This window comes from Corvus cornix, chromosome 3, assembly GCF_000738735.6.
Source record: "Corvus cornix cornix isolate S_Up_H32 chromosome 3, ASM73873v5, whole genome shotgun sequence".
Taxonomy (NCBI): domain Eukaryota; kingdom Metazoa; phylum Chordata; class Aves; order Passeriformes; family Corvidae; genus Corvus; species Corvus cornix.
The window spans coordinates 29,459,687-29,484,598 of NC_047056.1; the positions used below are offsets into that span (position 1 = coordinate 29,459,687).

Below are 24,912 nucleotides of genomic sequence, written 5' to 3' on the forward strand. Positions count from 1 at the left end.
CATTCTGTCACAGCCTGAAGTCATTTCACCACAGTTATGGTCTCAGCAGGTCTCAAAATTCAAGGAAGGTGCAAGTTAGTAAGAGCCAGCATAACAGATCTCCAAGAAAACCCTTAGTGCTGCTGGAATCCAAAAGTCATATTCTCTGCTCAGTCTCACGTGGATTCATTTCCAGAACCAGCATGCAGATATGGGGCAAAACATAGGGTGACACTATAAGACCTGCAGTCCATGTCAATAAACAGTAAGCTCCACATTCCCAAACCAGCTGTTTTCCTTATCTGCCACAGATACAACCAGGATCAGTCTCTCTGAGCTATGCCTTCTGGCTTCATTAGTGGTGTACGTAGAGAGAAGGTTTATGACAGTACTTCATCAGAAACATATGCCATGTTTCACAGGAGGCATAAAATTGTGCTCAGATTTTTTTTGTGTTTTCTTTTTTTGCAAAACCATGGCCACAAAACTTTGGTTTAAAGGGCAAATTCCATAGGAATCCTCATTCTCCCCAAACTTATTTCAGTTATTTGTGAAATACTACATTTTGTCATCTTTGCATTGGGTTGCAGAAACACAATCCAACATCAGATGTGCATTTTCCAGAGAAACAGCAGAATTTGGTTGCTGTGTTAATAGCTGGTCTTTAATTGCTGTAGAATTTTCTAGAGTGAAAAGCATTACTTAAGTGCCAAATAAGACAATATTTTCAATTGTCTACAGAGCTAAAATCAAACAAAAATCCATTTTTATTACTATGATAAGAGATGCAGCAGCACAGTAACCAATGTATTTACGGCCTTTTACCCCACCTGTCTATGCTGGATTTGGTGTCCGCAATTTTGTTCAGGCTGGAGACTTTGAAGCCATAAGCACTTCCCCTTTGGCCCTTGTTCATGTAATTCCCAAAGGCAAGAACTACCTCCAGGAGTTGCCTCAAACGCTGGCTTCGGATGAGTTCTTTGGATGCCAGAAGAATGGCTTGAAAAGAGAGAAAAAAGAACAGGTTATTGCACAGTGGCTGTTTTTAACATGCTTGGGCCCATAATTTGAAATACCGTGAAATGCCCATCTACTATTGCACAACAAATGCTGCAACACTGCCTGTGTACTGTCCTTCCTGCACCCACATGCCGCCACAATCAGGACAACTGGAAGGAAAATGCACTACATCTAGCTTGCAGGAAACTCCTCTGAACAGAGGATCAAGGCTGTTCTCCTGGACTTCACACTCTAAAAGCACAGCCAGTGAGACCAGAGGAAGGCTTGAGCTCATCTGAAAATGCAGAGTAGAATACACTCACCTCTTCTCTGCAATAACCATACACCTCCCCTGCTTCTAGGTTACACATTCCCAGAGTATCACTGTCCTGAGGTATCTACTCTAAGTGCCCTTTGAAGAGGGAAAGTGCAAGGACTTGAGGGTGAGCTGCACAGAAAGGCCATGAAAGTTTTTGGCAGCTCAGCACAGCCTGATAACATGCTGTCATATCTGTCGGGTCATATTTACACTGTAACAATCATGAAACTGACTTTATTAACTCAATGGATGAAAGAAGAGTGTCAGATAGAATTAATTTCTTAGGATATGACATGCCTTGGGCTCAATGGCTCTACAAGCATAGCATGCATGTAACAGCATCTCCTTTGAAGACAAGCCTCTCTTGACCTTCCCAGCCCCTCTGCCCAGCTCTTAGCAAAAGCTTTATTAACCATACCTTCCACTTTTGGTTTTGCTTCTGCCAGCCTCTCTGGAAACTTCTTCTTAAAGAATAACGCTTGCAGCCGCTGCTGGTAATGGTCAATCCTGCATGAAGGGCAGAGGAAAGCCAACACTGAACTGGAACGCTTGAAGTCCAGGGCTAGTATGCTCCCCACATAATCTAATGGTTGCATGTTCAGTCCCATGAATCCAAGGGATCATGGACATAGTCCAAACACATAACACTACATAATCAACCTTGTTATGAAAATGGTGGATTTCAAGTCATGTTTGGATCTCAACTGAAAAGGAGCTGGAAGAATTCCCACTACTTTCAAAATAGGAGAGTCGTGGGAGACCCCAGCTGCACCTCAATTAGCAGAACAAGATGTGAATCCTCACATGGGGGGTAGCAAAGCTGAAACAAGAAAGAGTGTCAGAGGATGAGGACATGAGATAGCTGAACAGAAGAAGGGATCTATATAAAATCCTGATCCCTGGCTATACTACATGTGATACTTGGATCTGCATTTCTTTTTGTGAACAAATTTAGTCAGAGGAGGCAGATTTCTGCTTGTCGGCAGGGGACAGGCCCTTATGCACAGAGAGTGCTTCTTGTCCATAAAGTTTGTGTCACGAACGGAAATATTTGTAACATTCATGGACTTCTGGCAAACACAGGGTATAATGCTGGCCCACAATCTTGCACATTTCCCCCCAGTGCCAGATGATCCATTTTCAGTAACAATTACAGCTGTTTCCAAGAAGTCCTGCATGCACTCTCCCATAATGTATCAAACAGACCTGCTCATCTCAAAGAGGAAACGATCCGCCCGGGCCATGCGCTCGATTTCGTGTTTGTGCTCTTCCAACAGGTCAGTATCGCTCTTTTCAGGAACAAACTTCAGTAGCTACAGTGAGAGACACAAACCAAACACTAAAGTGTGAGATCCAACGAAAATGAGAGGGGGACAGAGGGGCACAAACAAACCCAGGTGGGGAGAGAGAGCCCTCAGATTTCTCTGCTACCACTGGGAAGCATTACATTGACTCAGCCATGTGACCATAACTTCAAAAAAGTGCAGCTGTGTCTACAAAACTGACCTTTTCTAAACCTTTGCTTGCTGTTCTGTCTTTATCCTTCACTGACCCCATTAAGATTAATTTTTAATTCTACAGGGAATTTCCCATTTCAAAATCCTAAAGGCCAAGTGCTACTGCAACTTACCCAAGGGGAAGAACAGAGAGAACTCGATTCCCACAGCCCTACTTGGAGTTTAGATTGGTGCAAACAAGAGCAGGATGTGTCCCAAACAGTGTGAAGTACCCATCGTGCCTATCGTAGAGCACACACAAAGCCTCATCTATCTCTCTCGGATATGCCCTACACTGCTGAAACAATAAACAATAACGGATATGCGTCTGACACTGGATGCTATTCATATGCTGACCTTAAAAGCTCATACTTTGACAGATTTTTGACATATCTGGTGGTAGTTGTGCTTTAGTATGGTTATAAATACTGCACTGCACACATCCTCAGCTCACACCCACAAGAACTGCTCACAAGGCATATCAAACACTTTGCCTTTTACTGCTTGTTAATACTTCGTTGCATTCCACAAATATGTGATATTCAAAGGTGTGGAGCATCAAAAGCTTGCAGTGACTTCTGGAGCAGCTGTGGCCATTCAGATAATATGACAAGTAGGCTATAAATTTCCAAAATGGAAAAGCTTTTTGTGCATGATTAAACACTGTGACTGCATGGAAAGAAGGAATCACATTTATTAGACAGTTCATAATTATAATGTTTTGCACAGTCCTAAGGAACTTTATCACATCCCTCTTTAGTCAAAGCATCATCTGCCACCTTCTATAAAGGGAATTTGGGCAATGGTGGTTTAACAGTGGGGTTTTTTCCTCACAAGTTATACAGTCAACCAAGTGCTGGGGATGGAATTCCCTGACTCCCTTATAGTGTTCCCACGAGATCTCTTCTAGTCCTGGCTCTAACCAACGACCTACAGGGTCTGGTTCCTGGCACTTCCCAATAGAAAAGCTACAGGCAGAGAAGGGAGATGAAGAAAAAGGAAAATAAAGAAAAGAGAAAAGGAAAACAACAACAACAACAACAACTAATCAGCAGGAAAAAGTAGAGATGAGAAAAATCATGGAAATAAAGAGGACATGAAAAGAAACCACCTGTAATCACACAAATTTTGCACGAAGAAGAGAAAACTTAGGAAATCAACCTGATACAAAAACAGTTACATAACAGAGGTATACTCCACAACATTGGGAAAAATACTTTTCTCAGGCTCCCATGTGCAGCTCCACTGGCATGACAGGGCCACGTTCTGATCTTCAGACAAACCAGCAGCCCCAGTACATACATCCACTTGAGAAAAGGCAGTGAAGGACCTAAAAATAAGTTGTATCTGACTTTAATCTTTCTCACCTGCTCAAGCATATCTTTCGCTAGGTCTTCTTGTTCATCCATCTTCAAGATTGCTTGTCTGATTTCTTCATTAGACAGCTTCAGCCTTTCAAAAGTATCGACATTGTACCATCAGTGCAAAGTTTAAGTGACTCTGACAATTGAGAAAGTAGGAGGCCTGAAACACTGCACTAAACAGGCACGAAACAAGCACGGCAAGCTCTACTGTGAAGTTGCTATTCTAGAATATTCAGTAAGAAGAACATATCAGTTCTAAAGACAGAGGTTTTATGGATAATATATTTTTGTCCTCTTCAGTTAATCAAACACACATCAAAAATCCAATGGTGATTAATAACAGTCAGGTTATAGATCAAACGTGCTTCCAAGTTCCCCCATACCAGATACCTCCCTCATTAAGTTCTTTTGCTATAGTAAAATCCTTTATCTCCATTTATGACCTTGAGCTCATGTAACACCCTGACTTGTGAATATTAAAGTATCTCCCAGAAAAAAAAACCAATGGGACTGAAAACTCCCTTATTGAGAATGTGTTTTCTTGCAAGAAAACTGCTTGTGCTAGGTAAGTTCACTCTGTCAGCAGTGAGAGATGACAAAGGAACAGAGAGCATCTGCATATCCATGTTTCATATCCAATGTGAAACGAGCTCTGAAAACAAGGCTTTTTAATGTTATCTGAGGTACTAAGATTACACTCTCCTTACCACCTACTCTTGTCCATTTGTGTGCAATGAGTAGGGGTCAGCAGCTACAACTGAGCATAGAATTAATAAAGAAAAGAAGTCTCAAGGTCTCCACTTGAAATCCAGGGCAGATTAGGAGGAGTCAAAATTTGTGATTATCAAGATGTTGCTTGTTGATTATCTAAGTGTCAAGGATACTTGAAATGAACCTTGTGGGTCTCAGAGCAGATGTCAACAAAGTAAAGCACAAGTGTGAAATTCTACCCCACCAACTCCAACCCATGACCCTCAGTCATTTCGGGAGAGTAGGGAAAATTGAAGTGAACCACAAAGGAAAGGCTATCCACAAGAATATCTCAGTTTTGGGACTGAAACAGTAGAGTGAATATTTGAGGAGTGAAGTCAACAGTCTCCATGGACCTTCTATAATCAATATAATTAATTAACAGCAGAAAGAGAAAATGGACATATAAATAAGAGACAGGCTGATGCATGAGGCAAAATGTTTTTGTCTTCAGTGCTAAGAAGTTCTATGTTGAAATTTCACATTGCCATTGGCATTTGAATAGAATCATATTTTTGGAACTAGGTAAAAACAAAAGAAAAAGCTTTATTTTTAGAGACAGGAAATATTACTAAATCAAAGAAACTTAAAATATTTTAACATTGCCCAATATAACCAACAGCTGGAAACTAAAATATGACTCAACAGACATTTGAAATGTTGTACGTATTATATCTCTGAACTAATTGCCCTTTTTGTGGTCCTAGTTGGTCATCATGTCATCTTTCCACAAGGAGGGCAAACTGATACCTACTAAGCAAGATAAAGTACCGAATTTCCAGAAAAGCTTCATAATTGGGCCATGCTCAGATGAGAGATAAGGATTAAAATTTTTACAATGAAAAGGTTGGAAACTTTTTACTTCAGGTCATTAGTTTGACTGTGGACCAAAAAAACCAAACTTCTGTACATGAGGTTCTGCAAAAAGCTTTACAGCCTTGATCAGAACATTGAAGGGTTACTTTTGGCTTAAACTGTGAATTGTAAATTTCATGGCTATGTGACCCTGAGCTGATCAAACACTGTGACCAGATAAGGGCTGAAATTGGTGGCTGTGGGCCTGGTCCCGGAGGAGACACATATACACATGCCCAAACAATTCGGTGCCTGAAGTTTTTAAAGTGCTACATTTTGTTGACTATTTTTCCTTTAGAGAGCACCTTTGCATTTTCCAGAATCTGGAGTCTGCAGATTAGATTTACCTTGTAACACAGGCACACAGTCTGTGAGAGGGAAGGAAATAGAGCAACCCATTAACACCAGGGTGGAGAGGTTTTGTTGCTACTTTTACAGAGGTTAAAAAGAATAAGGTTGAGTTTCATGTGCTTCCCATGCAAATAACTCGAGCAATTACTCACTGACCACCCGTTACACAGTGCAACTACCTCTGTGTGTGCTTGGGGATGCAGTAAACAGGACCAAATAAACAGGTTTGAGGTACATCAACACAGCATATATTGCCACTGATCTTGCTATTCTGTCCAGAAGCCCAAGCATCAGCAATAAATACACTTGAAAACATCTTCTGTTCAAAAATAATTGAGAGTCCCAAGGACAGAGAGTTACACAAACACTTCCATTTCTCAGATGATTCTGTGCCCTGCCAGCCATCAGCAGAAAAACATCTGGTTTGAATGGTTTAGCCCACAGTAGAGAAAAGCAGAAAGCTTGCCAGTCTCCTGCCGAGAAGCAGTTTAACTTGGTCACTTACAGGACTGCAACAGGGTCATGGTGCCTGCAGGTGTGCATCCTAGATTATTGCCAACCTAATTACTAGTATGGAAGGATTTACAGCAGAGCAATCTTACTCTTCCAAAATGGGCTTGTTCTTCTTCTGGGACAGGATACATTTCGAAAGCAACAATGACACAAAACACAGATCTTCCCACTTAAAAACTGTCTGAGTAACTGGCCAAAGAATTGTTAATCAAGTGATTCTTCTTTTATTTTCAAGACTCATTCCCAGCCATACAGAAGATCTTAAAGATGGCCAGCAGTAATGTGGAACAGATGTGCTGCTTTTAAACAGAAACAGGTGAACTGATTAAAGAAGAACCTAAAGCAGATGCGTAAAATCTTTCCATTTAAAACTGAAAAAGAGGCATTCCCTCAGAGTCTAAAACTCATATGAGAGAGACAGCAAAGTTAAAGTGGAATTGTGGCCCAAAAATTTACACTACAGAAATTACATTTTGGTATCTATTAGAAAGCTGCAGTGACTTTCTTACAAGCTTTGCAGATCCAGGCACTCTTCCTCCAGCTGCTGGAGGTAACTCAATTTGGAACAGCACACAATTCAAGTTGTATTCCCTCTGCCTTGCACTTCTCTAAATCATGTATCCTGGGATCATGACACGGGAAATAAATGTGACCAGAAGAAAATACAGTGCCCCTTTCCTCAGCTGCAGGACATTCATTCATAACACAGATACTGCCTGCTTTTGTTCAACAGGAGCCTGACACTGGTCAGATGAGGAAGGAAAAGGATCTTTACCGAGAATACTCCCTCCTTCTTCCCTCACCCGTACATCTGGTGGCAGCATATGGAAGTCCAACTGCTTGAGTCATCTTCAAGCAATGTTAAAACTCAACAAGTACCAAATAACTTCTGATATGGTACTTAGCCTACCTCCCTCTATCCCCTCTGGCTTCATAAATAATCTCTATTGACTCTGCAGAGTAATTCATCACTAATCTCCCCAGGACACCTCAATTGATTTAACACCAGCTTCACTTGCAGACATCAAGTGGTTTATTGTTTCATACTCTTGGAGAACGCCGGCAGCCTGACTCAGAACATGCCTGGGAGACATGTTGCAGTTTTACATCAACTTCCCTTACAGACATCCAGTGCTCGCTCATTTATTCTCCTTAAATATACCCATTGATTTAACTCACAGCAACCTCCCCCCTGCATTTCTCCCTCCCATGAATCAAAGCAAAATGCTTGTCACTCATTAACCATCTCCCCCTCCAAGGAAAAAGTGAGTTACTTCATGGGCTTGTTCCTTGGATCTTTCTTAGCTTTAGAGAAGGAAGCATGCTTTCCCACTAACAGAGAACTGGAGTTTTGTTGCAGCTCTGTTAAGTTCCTGTACCACAGTGATCACAGACCCACTGCTCCTTCTACCTTGGAGAAGAGGACTGATTATCATGTATCAAGGACATTTTATGCCTCCTACGGAACTACAGTGCCTCCAACAGATGCCAACAGTAGTAGCTATGACAGTCAGAGGCATAGATTGATACTTAGCTTAGTCCTATGGCCAGTTTGTACAGCTCACCCAAATCTTAGCTTTTATTGACTGCAGAATTCCCTATCTCCACAAGCCATTTCTCACAGGCTACTACTTAATTCATTTCCAAACTTTGTGACTGAGACATAACTTCTCTAACTCCTGATCTCTCCCGAGGCTCTGTATAACTCCCAGGCTGCAGGCTGTTCAATATCTACATTTTGGAAATACTCGTTGTCACTGCCCCATAAAGGCTTCCTCTCAGAAGCAGCATTCAGGAGCCATGCTGGTCTAATGGCACATTCAGCCAGAAGACAGAAAAAAACCTCTTTCCAAATCATCTTATCTCAGTTGCCAACTCATCTCATCAGTGAAGACAACAGTGCTCTAATGTTTGTGGGACAACATCTGGGATATTTTACCAGGTACATCTTATACCATTATATCAACATGTTGGGAAAAAAAATCCACCAGTGCCTTTTCAGCACTGTACTGTGAAAGTATTCTGGCAAGTGCTGAAAGAAACAGGCTTTTCTTTTCTTGTCCTCCTTCAGCAAAAGCTCATGAGTAACCAAGCAACTTTGCATTCAAATACTCTCAATTATCTTCCAAGAAGGACCTGGGAATGACTATCTTTCTGAGCCAAGAGGAGTGAAGCAGGACCAAACTTGGGAATCCCCAAATTACAGTGAGATATTGATGAGGCAGTGGTTCATCTTTTATTGCAACCCTACCTTCTGGTTCCTGGTTGTAATCTCAGACAGGATGGCATTGACTAGCATGTTCAGTTTGCCTTGGAGTATCATACTCAGCACAGAAGGTAAAGCTGTTTATTGCAGACCTTTATTTAAACCCAGAACATCTCTCCAGGAACCCAGCAGGCACCGGTTATTGCCCAGTGTTTTTCAATACAGCACACTGAGGAACAGAATTGCTGAGTCCAATCAGCTGTTTCTGTGTCAATATGTTCTGTTTCATATGATCTGTACCCCAGAACATCATACTGCTTCAAAATTACCTTAAAACAAGGGTGAACACTGAATTGTCACATGGCAGAAAGGCACATGGGGACTGGGGGCATGCAAAGCCAGTACATGCAGACTGACACTGGGTGAGTAGCTTGTCCCCTTAATGTCTCAACCGAAAGAGTTTAAAAGCACTGAGGTGGTACAGTGATGTGAGAAAAATACTTGATTTCTTTTGTATTATCATTGGAAATTCTGCCCAAGCCTTTTTTCTTCTCCCTTACTGATGTTTGAATTGACAAAGCCACAAACATTTGGTAAAGCTGCCTGCTAGTACCTGTCTATTGTCACACTCACATTTAAAACTATTTAATCTGTGTAGTCAGATTCTGCCTTCTGTTACTACTGGTTTTATGACACTTTGCTAGCACTCCTACTGTTTCCAGCCTCTTGAGAAGGTTACTGCTGACTCACTGGGCCACAGGAATAACAAACACATCACATTATGTCAGAAGAACACTGACATAATTATTTTGCTGGAATTTATGCAAAATAATGTGCACAAAGAAGTTCCATAAGTATACATTCAGCCTTCTTTCAAGCAAGATGTCTCATAGAACTGAATCTCTCCAGAGCAGTCCACAGAGCAAGACAATACATATATTGGGCATGTTCTGCAAGAACATTTAAAGAAAAACAGAGCAGCAGAAACGTTATCCATTACTTAAGTAATGGAGGCAGGGAGAAGCCATAATGGTGAGAGAAATTTCCAGGTGAAAGCAGGGAAACATGGGGATCTGGGATGACTCTTCCAGACCACACAAGTCTGACAATAAAACTCCAGCCTGGTGGAAACTGAAGACATCAGGAAATTCATGAGAGATAGCAGATTTCCAGTGTGACAAATAACTGTATGTTCAAAACCCCATTAAGAAAGCTAAATTTGAAGCTGGTGGGTGCCTGAACTCACCACAAACAGATGGTTCCGTGTCCTGGTTGAACTATGGCCTACTGGAAGTACTGTGAGATAAACTCACTTATGCTTTTTCAAGCCTTTGAAGACGGCCTATGGAACAGAGCTCTGTTTTAGCTCCGCCAGGCTCTCTTAAACAAGGACAATTTAATCCTTCCTCTACAGGAAAACTGAAAGATGCTACTATCGAGTAGTTGAAAGATACGGTTTTTTATGGAAATAGAGATGAGATTGGGGAGGAAAGTTTATGAATCTGTTAAATTTCAGCAAAATCAACTAGCAATTCAATTTTCATCTCTTTTCAGCCTACTGTGCTGCAGCCTGTCTGCAAAAGAAAGCAAGAGACATCTATTTCTCATTCTTGCTAGGTTTTGGCTTGTTGGATCATATGAAATATGAGCTCTGCCTGACCCCTTCTAACACAGTGTTAGTAAAACAAAAACATTTGAGTAGGGGAGGGAAAGAAAACCCAACCCATGCAGCTATTTTACTTTAAAGGACACGACAGTTTAGTGTAAACAAAGGGGGAATAAACTACAGGGATATATGCACAGTAAGAGTCAATTGGAAACAGCTGTTGGCAGATACTGTGGCAACCTGAAATCTAGGGCTGCAGCTCTGGGTTGCACAAACCCCTTTTGTTTGTCACCAGTTTTAAAGCCCCTCTCACCACACGTGTGTGCACAGCCCCATGCAGGTGTGTGAGGTGTGCTGCAGGAGCAGCACGTGCATGGCAGCAAGCAGGGGTGATTTGGCTGGGAGTGTCTCTGCTTCAGGGTCTAACCTCAAGGAAGAAGCAGCAGGGTAATTAAAAAACCTGCCAAGGGGTTACAAAGCCCTTTCACTTATTGTCTGCAGCCATTCCTCCCAATTCCTGTCTTTAATATCAGAACCATGTAATGGCAAACAACAAAAAAAGAGGCAAGAATGTAAAGGTTCTATTTTAGTTCCCAAAGATTTTTGCTTTTCTGGTTGCATTTAAAAGGAAACTTTGGGGAGGAATAGCAATCCTGGGCCAATCTGTAGGATATTTCTGATATTCTGGGTGTAACACTATTCATTACAAACATTAAATTATCTAAGCCAGTGGGATAGCCCTGGCAGCTGTTGTTTCCAATAGCACAGCAGCAAAGTTAACAGGGCACAATGCAAATCTGCAGGCTCCATAGGGACACCTCAGTCTCCAAACCTCTATCATCCATATTAGACCTGCTAACATTAAGAGCAGGGTATTTCCTAGTGAAGAAGCTGACAGTCACAAAATACAGCTTTTCACCTCTGGTTTGAGTCCAGACTAGCAGTTCAAGGTGCACTAACTTCATGGCACACCTGGAGTGAACACATGCCATATATCTTGAAGCGCAAGGTTCATGCTTCAACGACCCTGCTGGTGGAGGCAACAAAAAGAAAGACAAAACACAGAAACTATCCTTTCTGTCTTGCTGTATAGAGAGGATTCTTCTCAGGTAAGATTGCCCAGACTTGCACAGCAGAGGAAGTGAATGTTGAAAAACATGCATTGCTGCTGTCCACAGTGCTTTTGTTTTGGAGACAGAAGATTTTTACAAATAAATACCTAGGGCCGTACCAAGTCATGGACCAGCTTCCGGGATCCTCCTCAGCCCAGCCAACTGCAACACAGTGTTACCACTTCTAGGAAATGTTCCACCTGCTAGCAGAGTTAATCTGAAGCCCAGACACAATTTAGTAGGTCCGTCAAACAGCGTGAAAATCCTGTTGCCCTTATGCCTTCCCCTGCCCCAACCTCAGTCAGCTGCCAACACCAGCAAAGACGTGTGTTGGCAACTGCTGCAGAGAGAGAAATGTAAGCCTTCCCTCAAAGAAGGTTTGGATGGTGGGGGTCCTGCTGACATGCAGGCTAATGCCACATAAGTAGCATAATGAGAGCCTCTGCGGGTTTCACTGAGCAAGGGAAAGAACTTACTCCAGCCCTGGTGGTCTGGCTGCAACCTTGCTTTTTAACTATTAGCTTGCTAGAGCAGACAAGCATCACATCCATATGAACCCATATTTTCTACTGCCCAATGAAACAGTTTTGCTGCTCAGTACTGCCACAGCTTTGCCAGGTTCTGTCTCCAGCCTCGCTGTCCCTCCTCTGGTAGGAAAGGCAGCTTTCTCATTTTTATCAGTATCTGCACAAATCTGACAGCGACAGACCTCCAACCCAGTACTCAGGTTGGTAGAAAGATATGAAAAAATATAGAGGGCCCTGATGTCACTGCATTTGAATGCATTAGTCATTGCAGGAATACACGTAGGCGACTTTTGGCTTCAAAAACCTTATTTACAAATAGAAGACTTAATTCTTCACAGAATATTCTGAGTTGGAAGGGACCCACAAGGACCATGGAGCCCAACTCTTTAGTAAATGGCCCATACAGGAATTTAAACCACAACCTTGATGTTATTAGCACCATGCTATAACCAGCTGAGCTCATTGCAGGGTCTTGAATATGAATGCCTGTGTTTACCACTGTTCTCACCACAAGTCAAAAATGAACATCACATTCAGCTCTGCTGTATTCCAGGGAGATGGTGAGAGCAATATTTAGAAAGAGACAGAACCGAGACAAATGACAGATACAGAACATGGGGGACACATCACTTAGAGTGAAGTGCAAGCACTGCCAAAGAGCTGCTTTCATCTACCAATGAGTAGTGATCAGTTCCTGGTGATGAGTCTTCAGATACAAGCTGGTGCCCACCTGCTTCACACACAAAATGTGTGTGTGTGGATATTTTTATTAAGTGAGATCACACGTATGAGAGATGTGCTTTTATGACACATTAAGAGAGGTTTATCTGAGGCTCTGCAGGTATTAAACAGCAGGTCTAGTTGGGAAAAGAAACACATCATTTGTTTAATTTTATCCCCTCTTGCCTCTGCACTGATCATGGCACACCCTGTGGGCTAAGGCTTAGCACACTTACTTGGAAAGGAGAATGACACAATTCTGGGCCCTCCGGCCATCAATCACAGAGAGCTCTTTCACCTTTCGTGTGGAGAGGTAAAGGTCTTCTGTTGAGCCCATCTCTTTCTGCATGTATTTCAAAAGGGAGAGAAAACAATCAGTATTATGTTTCTCACCCAACACTGATAGACTTAGCTCAGTGTAATGAACAAACCCATCCCAACCTAGAAAAATACACCCACATGATAAGAAAAGAAGGCAAGGGCAGAAAGTATGTAGGTAGATCCTGTGTTGTTAGACAAACAGAAATCATTCATTAACACCTATAACATCAACTTTGATCCCAAATACCAGACCTGATTCTGACCTACTGGACTCACTCTACCAGCAATTACATTATGTTAATGTGAAAAACTGGCATGATAGGAGAATCAGGCACATTACGATGAAGCCCACTGGTGTCACAGCATATCCTTCAGCAAATGCCTCCTCCAGGGGTTACACAGCATTCTTGAAAGGCTGCAGAACATGCAATAAAAATCCTTCTGTTATGTCTTAAGGCTGCCATTGGACCTGACCAATCCATATTATATGAGAGATGCAAACAGCAGGGCACCATGGCATTTATCTTACTAAATATATCTTACTAAATGGTAAAAATCTACATCTAAACGATCTTCTTTTTTAAAAACTGATTAATATATTTAATCAGACAGAAATCACTCTTTCCCAAAATTGTCTGTATATCCCCACTGCCATATTCATCACCTGAAAAAACCCTAGAAAATCCAGTCCAGAACATTTGTCACAGCACACAGAGATAAAATATTTGCAAACTCAATCTGACCATCCAGTTTTTATTTTCCCAGCTAACTGCTGCTGGAACCATTTAAAAAATGCCTTTTCATGATACCCATATTGTCAGGCCTTGAGATTTTGAGATTTACCAGTATAATACAGCTCTGAATGCACTCATCAAATAAGCAACATGACTTCTTTTTTAGCATATAACAGCGAGCATGCTGAGTCAGATCAAAAGGTCCATCTACCCCAGCATCCTGTCCCTAGGAGTGGTCAATAGCAGAGACCCAGGGAAACATGTCAGATCATGGCAAACATACAGAGTGGGTGCTTCCCAGAACTCACTCTCAGGACCCAAGGTTCTGAAACTCAAGGCTCACTTATATCAACATGACTAATCTCTAAAGAGATTTTGACACCCAAGCGTTTGAGAGTTCAAAGTAAATCATAGGTTCATACTGCTGGTTGTCATTTCAGTTATTGTTACAGTCAGCTACCACAAACCTGTGTTGCTCCTGGATATATAAAGGACTCACACAGCCATGTCCAAAAGTGCTGCAGCGAGCCACCACCAATAGCAAATGACATTCTTAAGCAGGTACAATGAACCAGCTGAAGATGTGAATTCAGTAAGTTCTGCTAGATGTGCCCAAAGCATCTAGCATGGCAGAAAGGAAATTGCAGTGTTACTCACTATATCAAATAGTGTTCCCAAAAAAGGCAAAATTGGCATTAAGCTTATTATTTCTGATAGAATAATGAACAATACCAAAAAGAGGAGTGCCCCCAGTATAATCTGGCATGTAGAGATTTCAAAGTTTTCTTGAGTTTCTCAGTTTGTGGGGAGGATGACAGGGAAAAAAGGAGATGGGAAGCTATTGAAAGGAAGAAAGATATTTGCTGGTCTGTGCTCTTGGTTTAAAAGCTTCACTGCTCCTCACTAGCAAATACTTGCAGACAAAGACACCTGGATAGTGACAACCAGCACCCATCCCAAGGGAAAGAAGTTTCGGCATTTGGCTGTGTATGTGAGGTGGGGGTTTAGCCAGCTTTCCTTAAAGCCATCCAGCAGGAACTGATATAATAGCCTCCATGCCTTTTCAAATTTCCCAACCCACAGGGTTCAACACAGATGAATAACCTAACTATTCAGACGTGGCCCACTCCTTGGTCATAAGGGCTAGACTCATCTAAAAATACATCCTCTTCAACTCACATTGAGGAGAGAGGTATTTATAGCTACTTGGAGTTATGTGTAAGCAAAAGCAGATGAAGCCCCAGGTTTTACTGAAGCCAGATTCCAAGCTTAGCTGAAGGAAAGCAGATTGCATATGGACTATCCACATTTTCTCAGACACAGAAAAGGAGGAGCAGGGGGGCGGTGGTGACTAGCTTTTGTGAGAGAGACCAGGCCCTGAAAGCAAGAACAGTTGGAGCTGGTGTCAACCTGACAGACAAGATGACTAAGTTTTATGCAATCATTCTTTACCAGCTTCTCATCTGGGATAACACTATGTTATGTCCTTCAAAGAGTATTTCAGATTTGATATTTTAGCTGCAAATTCAAAAGTCAACTAAAATTTCAGTGTTGAAATAACTATACATGTGGAATGTGTTCATCATATTGGTGCCTTGCTTCAAATAAAATTTGATTTTGGTTAGCTGAAGACTCATATCACTGCAGCACCCTAGCTTCTGGAAATTACCAATACTTCAGAGAACTATTTCTACCATATTGCCTTGTTTTGGTACGCTGCCATGTCAGCCTCCCCCATGTGGCAGAAGTCCTGACTAGACTTTCCAAATGCAGTTCCCAGAGCACTCATGGTGAGAACTACTTCCTTCTGAAGCCACCAGACACACCTATGATCATATCTGAACAACCCTCTCCTAATAGCATTGCTCTTACCAAAAGTGTTGCCAAGAATTTTGCTAAAGATGATAAATAAATAGAGAAGTAGCCAGTTTAAAGACATGTGCATGATCCAATATCCCTCTCTAAACACCATTTTAATCCTTTGCTGAACTTTCCGAGGGTTTCAGTTGTCCATTCGAACCCTTCTGCTCCTCAGATGGCACAAATCCTTCTGCCAAAGTGCCCAGTTCTATGCAAAGAAATACTTCCTTTATCAGAAAATCTGTGGCTAGTAAGTTCATCTGAAGACTTCAGCAGTGTCCAAAGCAGATGGACCACAGATGGGAGCAGTGGGAGCGAAGGCTCCCTGAGAGCCCCTTTTGTTCTCCACTGGAGAGACTATGACTTTGGTTAAGGAAGAGTTCACAGTGACATTCTTCTTTGTCCTTGGTCTTTTTTCCCTCACGATCATAAAAAAGGGACTACAGACACCAGCAGTGAGACATAAGCAAGTGAAAGAACAAGAACTACTTCCTATCACAGAGATAATGCAGCTAAGAGAATTCTTTGTACCACCTTTCCCATCAAGAAAGCAGAGTGCAAGGACATATGAAAGAGTAGCATGAGCAGTGACCCCATAATGGCATGCTCCAGGATTTCACCTTAAACACATGGCAAGAGGATCAGGAAGCAGACAATGATACTCACCTGCTTACAGGAGGAGGGGTTAGTTAGCAGGTCCTATGCAGGCAGCAGTCGCAAATAACGAAGAAGGAAACATGCCAAAAATTAGCACAGAGAAAGATACCAAGTTTAACAAGGCAGCTGAACTTAGACACACACTGTTTTCTAAGAGCATAAAATGTTTAGCAAGTAATTCTGGCCCAGATGGTTCAAAGGTATTTCAGCATTTCTTTGTGTATTTTGAATCAGCAGATGTCAGGGAACTAAGAGTCCTAGGTCTTTTCTGAAAATAATAAATTTGGTCTCCAAAGCATAAATCTCCTAGGTCTTTAAATATTAACTAGGATAATGCTTAAATACCTTTACAAATCCAGTCCAGAGCCTTACTGAAAGAACTGCCAAGGTTATAACTTGAGGGTCAGTTCTCCTCTCCTGATGCACCGGCGCAGTTCGTGGGTATTAACAAGTGTAACAAGCAACAATTTGCTTCAATGGCATGTTATACCCTTTAACAACTTGTAGCCAAGTATTTTGAAAGTGCTCTGTAACCGCCAAAGAGGCTTTACAGCACTTCTGGATGACGGACTCCAACTATTTCATGACATATTCTGTACTCCAGGAAAACACCAGCTATACTGAATTAAAAGGTCAGTATTACACAGTAAGATTGGAGCAAAGTCAAAAGACAAGTGTCAGAATACTTGGTCCAGCATTCTGTACACTGGACAATTTTGCTTTCCCTCATAGCCACCAAAAAGGACACATTGGGCTTGAGAGAGGAGAAGAGACCCTCTGTCATTAACAAAATTAGGAAAATAGAAAAATTGTTTCATGTAAATGAAACTGGAAAAAACATGAAGATCATGTTAATAACAGCAGAGAAAGAAATGTCTTTATCTCTACTCATTCAGCATTTCAGATGCAAAAGGGCAAGGCTTCTCATTGACTCTTTTCTTTACAGACATTTGGATGAAGTTTAAAAGTCACAAACCCAGAGTAAACACATACTTGGTCAGAGTGAAATATTTTCAAAAGTAAAAGAGGAGAAAAGACTAAGTGTAAAATGAAAAAGTTCTCATAAATTTTTAATTCAAAAGCAGTTTTGGTTGCCTGGTCATTAAAAAAAAAAAAAGAAAATTGGTGAGGACTTGGTGGTTGGAAACCAGTTCCGACTGGAGCAAGTATGGATGAAAAAGAAAGTATCACATAAATAACAACAAAATATTTAAGGAGAAAAAAAACCCCAAAACAATGTAAAAGCCTCCACAAATGCTGGAAGGGCAGCAAGATGTCTCACTGCACAAAAATACAAGTAGCTTACGTAAGTGTTACTGTAGTGTCTGGAGCCACTGTCATAAAGCATGCTTAATGAGGGTGGAAGAGTACTGTCCAGAGAACCACAGAGGCAGGGGTAAGGGTCAGGTTAGTTTATGGCTGAATAGCTCAGGCTGCTTTCCAGTGATTGGTAACACAGCCATAAAGATTACGATTCTTACTGAGACCAGGACAGCTTTGGTTTTGGATTTTGGGGACAAAAGGAAGAAAGGCTTTGCAAGGTAATTTCTAGTGAGGAAGCTGCAATGTTTGCACCTGAAACATTGGAATGGAAGCTCTTGGGACAGGGTCTAAATCCAATCTTGTAACAGCACTGAAGGTTCATGTGCCTTTCTTCCCCTCTGTGGATGAAGATCTTGTTTCAAGGAGTGGGATTTACAGAAAGAGAGAGGGGGAACCACTGAAACAGCAACAGCTATTTGCAGACACAGAATGAGAAATGAAATCCCATCATGCAACAGTTAACGCTGCATTCTTCACAGCTTATCCATGTGGCTGTGAGCTAATAAATAAGAAGTTATTTATTATGTGTCTAGATTAGATAGAAAAATAAAAGAGGGAAGGGAGCAGATGGAAAATCCAAAGACAAGGGGCTGGATTGTTAATTTTAAGGTACTGAGTAAATTAATGAAGTAGTTATCATCACTGTAAGGAGTAATCATAAAGATGATTTATGGCAGTTGGATCTGTGTCTTTTCCTAAAACTTCAGAGTCATGATCCAGTTCCGCAGCATACAAAACATTGAAAATATTCCAAAAGCAAAGGAAAGCTAGGGTAGTTCAAGAAGTGAAAGTACAATTCGTCTGCTGCTAAATCTCATTCAGCGGAGATAGACAGATTGGAAGTGACTTGCTTTCCAAGAAAAAGAGGAGGGAAAAATACATTCTAATAAATGGCTACTTTTAAAGTATGCTGTTCATTCTATAATCTGTAATTCAGACAGTTTCTATCACCTAGCCAGTTCAGGCAGTTGGCTGTTTAAGAAACAACAGACAAAATGAAAGACAGCTAATACAGTCACCTTGCTCAATACGCAGGGAACTACAGCCTTTTTTCTCTGGATGAATGGGAGAAACAGAAAGATTGATATGCCAGTATAAACATAAAGCTCCGGAGCTTTTGGAAATCAGTGGCCACTGACATTAACTAGAGCATTACCTGCTGGTAATTGTTGCCTGTGAGAGCTGCCCATTTGTATGAAATACGTCCATAACAGATTAGACCCTGCCCCATGTGCCTGTCCCAACTTCTTTTGGTCTTCAGACTTTTTGAACAGTGGCAGAGCATCAAATGATGCAGCCTTGCCACCCTGCAGGTGTCACGTGTTCTTTTCTCCTCCAGAAATTTGAGACAGAAAAGCTATGGAAGAGTTCACTCCTACCTGGTGCCTCTGATACGCGGAGAACATCTTTTCAAAATCTTCTAGATCCAGCACCTTGAATGCCTTTAAATCATCAATCTCATTCCAGATTGTGCCATGGATCCTCTCCTAAAACAAAAGGACATACTTTAACAAGATAGCAAAAGTTTTAGCTAAGAACATCCAATCCCATTTGGATAGATCATTCTGTTCTCCTCACTGGTCACATTCCTATGCACTACTGCTGTCATTTTAGAGGACACACTTTGTTTCAAGAGTCAAAGGAGAAAAAATAGTGGGGTTTTTTTGGTTTTGTTTTTAAACATACTATTTTGTATTTTTCATCACAGCTAGCCTCTAATGAAAAGGCACATTCCAAGACTAGCAGACCACATCTCAAGCATTATCCGTGATCCCACAGCATATTTCCTTTCAAGAGTGGCCATCTGTCTAACACAACCATTGTGGTCATGCTGAAAGGAGTGTTACCATCAGGAGGCAAAAGCTTAGGAAAAGCACTGATGCATGACAAACCCCAGACACATCTTCCCTTTTGCAAATTTTGCCAGGTTCTTTTATAAAGCCTAAAGGGTGTGTGGTTTTCATTCTGTCTGTCTGTGAAAGTAGTTTAAAATTTTATTTTATTTTACTTTTAAGCCTATGAGTCTTTGAAGTCTGATTGTTTCCTATTACATGAACTCTCTTGTCTACATGAGGGCTTTGTCAAGTCAGATAGACAGAAACTATACCCAGGTCCCTGAAACAGCATCGTTCACAGTAAGTGCAAATGTTCACAACCCTTGTGATGATACATTATCCTGAATGCAGGGAATCCTAGCTGTTTGGCAGATGATTAGCATGGAGGGAGACAGGCACAGACTTCTCCTCCTACTTGCTGTCCACCAACCCCACAACAAATAGGCTCCTTTGGCACATGAATTAACTAATCAGCAGTCATCCTAAACTAAGTGAAGGTCTTGGGTCTCTTGCTGACATTCTCAGGACAGATATCCTTCCTGGAAGAGGACACAAAGATTGAACTACCTTCTCCTTCCTACTGATACTTAAGGTGCATGTTTTGTGGGACAAGATTTGGGTGCTCTTCACACCTGACACCACTATTCTTCAGTTAATTTAGTTTATGAAGTGTATATTTATTGAACTTTAGTAACTGCAAAAATAATGAAAATCCTAATTAAAAGAAAAAAGAAATGGACAAAAGGAGTTGTTAAAAAAGACCTAAGGAAATCCCAGGAGATGAAGAGCCAGCAGAACACTGATGCAGAAAAAGCCAGGAACCACAAGCAATAGCAATGAAACCCTCACACAGGTTCCAGCTCTGAAGTATCTGACTTGTACCTACACAGCAAAGTGTGTTAACACTTCATTATCAGAACTAATTAGGAACAGGCTCTACTTCCCATTCAGAGTCATCAAAAGGAATGAGGGAAATGTGCTAAGCCACAAGGCTCAAGGAGCAAGGAAAAAACCTGACGAGGATAAAATGAGGGGGAAATAAAAGTGTGAAGTGTTCTGTAGGAAATTCCTGGCAGGGCAGACACTGTGCAAGAAAACCAACACCCTTTCTCCAGAGGCAGCCTGTGAGTGCCTGAGGGTAAGGAGGGGTGTCTGCAGTGCTATTTACAGTGAGAGCATATCCTAGATGGGAGCAGCACCCACCCCTGAGCAGGCTCACCAATATCATTGTATCATCCCTTGCAATCAGTGTGGCTCTTCTTTCCATAGCAGGAAGAACATGTGACTGTAACATGGCAAACAAGTCTGCGAGGCTCATCTCAGCCAAAGCAATAGGAGACAAAATTAATTTTCATTTTATCCTAGCCCTGAACTCTGCTGCCAATCTTAGCCAGAAGCATCCAGGCAGAGTGATCATTCTCATTCAATTTCCAGGCTGGCTTTGTAAACCATGAATTATAAATCCTGAGGGATGTATTTGAACAGCAGAGCAGTTCTCTGAGTGCCTCACTGTTTCAGACTCTCCAATCAAACACTGAAATGGTAGAATATTTCTTGACAGGAGTCCTTAGAGTCATCACAGGGATAGAGCCCTGAGGATGCTAAAAGCTGTATGCTGTGTTTGGCAGAGGCTGGATGTGACTCAAGAGGCAGCTACTCATGAGTCTTGCCCATCTACCTGTCCAGCTGCAAAAATCTCACAAGAGTGAGGTTTCCTCACTAATGGCAAGAACAGCAAAAATGTCCTACAGAACAGTCTCGTCTGAATGAACTGCAAAGGTGCCAAAACAGGAAGTTCTGAGACTCAGAAAGGGACTGCAGAGAGTAGTTTTCCCCCTACTTTCCCAGGAAAACAACCCAGTGAAAATGATTCTGACTTCAATTAAGATTCATTTTAAGAGCAGGTTGAATCTGGTCCTGTACAGGATGGTTTATATGCTACTTGTAGCAGAAAGACAAATTCCAAAGCAGCACCCATTGCAATGGTGTGCACAAACAGAACTTTGAGCAAAGCAATCCAATTTTAGGGCTAATGCAGGCAAAGAAAAAATCAAGGCAAGCAGAGGTATAAACAATTTTTGTTATACGTAACGCTTGAAATGGGCCTGTCCTTTCTATTTCTACTATAAGCTCTGTCCTTGAAAATTTTCATATTGCTGCCACATAATTTCCTAGACTGAACTCTTGATACACAGTTTACACAGTTATGGATTAACTGGCTGATAGTTCCTTGTCATCAGCCAGAGAAGACAGAGCATTTTAAGAGAAACAGACTTGCATAATGTGGTTGTTATGATAAATGATTCTCTCAGCACCATAAAAATATTTATGGTCCCTAAATAACAATTTAAAAATAAATTCTTTATTCCTTTTCTTTTGTTTTCCTCTGTCTTTAAAAAGAGAAAGAAAAAAAAGAAAAAGAAGAAAATAAAAAGAAAAGAGCAGACATTTTTTCTGTAGTGTTTTTCTCTCCATCTCTATTTTTTTATTTACTTAGTCATTCATTTATTCATTCTCCAATGAATTCTTCCAAGATCTGTGGTTCCTCTGCTTTGGGAAGTCTTGGCCCACTTTGAGAAGCAAATCCTGTGAACTTCCCAGCATCCTCTAACAAAATGGTGATAGATACCAGGTCAAGAAACACCTTATTATGAGAACAAGTATTGACAACGCATTTGCCCTGTCAAGATGAGTTTTTGGGATGCTGCGTTTAACAATTCAGTTGCTGTAGCAGTTGCATCATTCCACCTTTACAGTGAATCCCAGTTTGCTGACAGACACTGGAAAAGGAGTGTTTCATGGCACTACAAATCGTATCAAGCTGTCCTCTGCTACATCTAAAGGATGATTTTATTTACCCCAATAGATAAATAATGGTATTCTGGAAGGCATCAAAGTCCATCATGCCTCAGTAGCCACACAGCATGAGTGAAAACTTACAGTACTTTTGTTAGACCTGAAGGTCCAGAGAAACCATGGAAACAATAAGTCTTCTGTGAATACTGGAGCAGGCAATCCTGCTTATTTGTGGGTTAATATTTGTAGAGTATTAACCAGAAAAGTAGAAGCAACTTAAAATTTCAATTCAGAATTCCATTATGAATCTGAAAAGTGATATAAACAAAGCACATTTTCCAAACTTTTGTCTTGATATTAAATGCTTTCTTCAGTGTGAGAAAAATCCACTTCAGGCAGAAGCTGCATTTTTGGCCCATTTTTTAATAAAAATGTCTGTTTTATTTCATTGTAGGCCTAGGTACCACCACAGCTGTTATGAGCAGCTTCACAATGAGAATTTGGAAAACTCTTTCCATTGACTTTGAATCTCTAGCAGCAGTCCTTCATCATTTTATGCCATAAACCTCAGGCTGCTTTTAGGAAGAAAGTTTCAGAAATCCTAATCATTGATAACATTATAGAAACATTTTTTTAAAAATTAGTGTCAAAATGAACATTTCCTGTTTACGCGACTGGCTATTTTGGGTTTGGTGGTTTTGGTTTGTTTTTATGTGTGTGTGGTTTGGGTTTTTAAAAAAATTCCTATATACAAATACCCTTCTTATGAAGCTATTTCAGTCAGATCTATTTGGGGCTGGCTAAAAAAAGCCTTCCTGACATCACTGATGAGAGTCATTACCAGGACACTTGATGGGAAGCTGCTTCTCTAGCCATGAGATAACAAGCAGAGCAGTCGAAGGCTGACTTGATTTACTCTGAGAACTTCAAATAAATATGTTTATATTTATTAAATTGGTAATTATTAATCCATACTTCCAGTATTCTTGAAACCACTTCATTGCTTGGATTAACCATAAATGTTTAGTCCCTGATTGACCTTTGGTGTTATGTAAAACTCAGAGTGAGAGAGCATTGCTGCCCAGAAACAAAGAAAGGAATCTTTCCAGGATATTACAGTGGTTATATAGCAATATCTTTTTCTTAAAAAACAGAGATCCTTGGCACAGCACTACTGTAGTGCTGTATGAATGGAATTCACAATGCTACAGTGCTGTATGAATGGAGCTGTGGTGTGGAAGGGCTTCATCAGAACTCAGCCCATCCATGCATCTAAATGTCTTTGCCACTGATCATTAGCTCACATCAAAGCTAGCACAAAGTCCCTAATTCTCAATGGAAATTAGTGGGCTGTTGGGGTTTCCTTGTTAGAAGCACTGATCCTTTCCAGTCAAACCTTTTTTTGTGGTGCCCATGGGAACTGTGGACAATCTGTTATTGTCAACTGCTAAGAGCTTGACTACATTTGATATTTCTCCTAACACCCAACAGCCCAGTTCTTTCCTTCCAAATACAAAATCAGCACTGGAAAACAACGTGTCATATGAATTGCCCTGGAGAACAGCCTTGATTCCACTACTGAGAAAGTATACTGCAGACAAATCCCTCTCAGCCGGCCCTGTCCACACTCCTCTTGGCCTCTGTTGGTTTTCCCTCACTCCCTCAAGGCAGGCTGCATGGACAGAGAGGAGTTTGCTCTCACGTGGGCTGCTGCCTCAGTCCTGGCAGCATCTTCCTACTTACTTGAAAATCCTTCTGAGAGAGACTCTGTACTAATTGCTTAGAGAAGGGTGGTCTAAACAGTATGCAGAGATAACTAAAAGCTGAATAGCTGACCTGCTTGTGGCCCTAACTTTATGTACAGCTGTTGCCAACACTGCATTTTCTCACCTTGCTGTGTTTCATGTATTGTTCCTCAATATGTTTTCGTGGGGAAAAATTGTATTCACATGAACTGGAAGTTAACCCCTACCACAAACCACAAAAATACTATGCACACTTCCAAGCCTCAGTTTCCCAGGCTCAAAAAATTGAGATGTGCTGCTCCCAGACATGGTGCTTGTTCTGAGTCCTCATTCATTCAAGTCTGGCTATTCTGACAGCTCAGTTCAGGAGAACACCACATAAGTACAGCTAAGGTCACACAAGGCATGACAAGGCCCATCCAATCTACTCGTGACTTTGTGCTCAGTCGATTCATATCCATGTGAATAGAAAGATACTGAAGCAGGAAATCTAGGATAACTGAGGAAGATGACCAAAACATATCTGCTTCTCCAGCAGTCAGTGAAATTAAATAATTGCACAGCAAAGGGCAACCCAAGTGACAATGTGAGACACCTGTATCGACACCACAACCTCTGCCATTTTGCAGAGACCATACCAGGTTCAAAACATTAACACTGGCAGACACCCCAAAACAAAGGCCCCACCCTCTTATGCCCCTTTTCCCAACTATTTTGCCTTCCTCAAAATAGTGTCTTTTAGCCTTCTCACCACCCAGGTCTTCAATTTTATTAGCACAGCTGCCGTCACTCTTATCCAGAGGGCAGGATAAGCCTAGAGTTACTGTACACTAAACAGAAACAC

General features: G+C 41.3%; 1 protein-coding gene across 5 annotated transcripts in view; it reads right to left on the bottom strand.

Moving 5' to 3' along the window:
- The window catches only part of DAAM2 (dishevelled associated activator of morphogenesis 2), a 204,010-nt gene that overhangs the window by 23,115 nt on the left and 155,983 nt on the right, over positions 1-24,912 (bottom strand). For 4 of the 5 annotated variants that reach the window (XM_010391811.4, XM_010391813.4, XM_010391810.3 and 1 more), the window contains 7 exons: positions 19,072-19,179; positions 16,379-16,411; positions 13,034-13,140; positions 4,161-4,245; positions 2,504-2,610; positions 1,716-1,804; positions 810-978 (listed from right to left, as the gene is read on the bottom strand). In XM_010391811.4, the coding sequence (XP_010390113.1) occupies positions 810-978; positions 1,716-1,804; positions 2,504-2,610; positions 4,161-4,245; positions 13,034-13,140; positions 16,379-16,411; positions 19,072-19,179 (698 nt within the window). The remainder of the gene's footprint in view (positions 1-809; positions 979-1,715; positions 1,805-2,503; positions 2,611-4,160; positions 4,246-13,033; positions 13,141-16,378; positions 16,412-19,071; positions 19,180-24,912) is intronic. The other variant, XM_010391815.3, reaches the window with a different exon arrangement.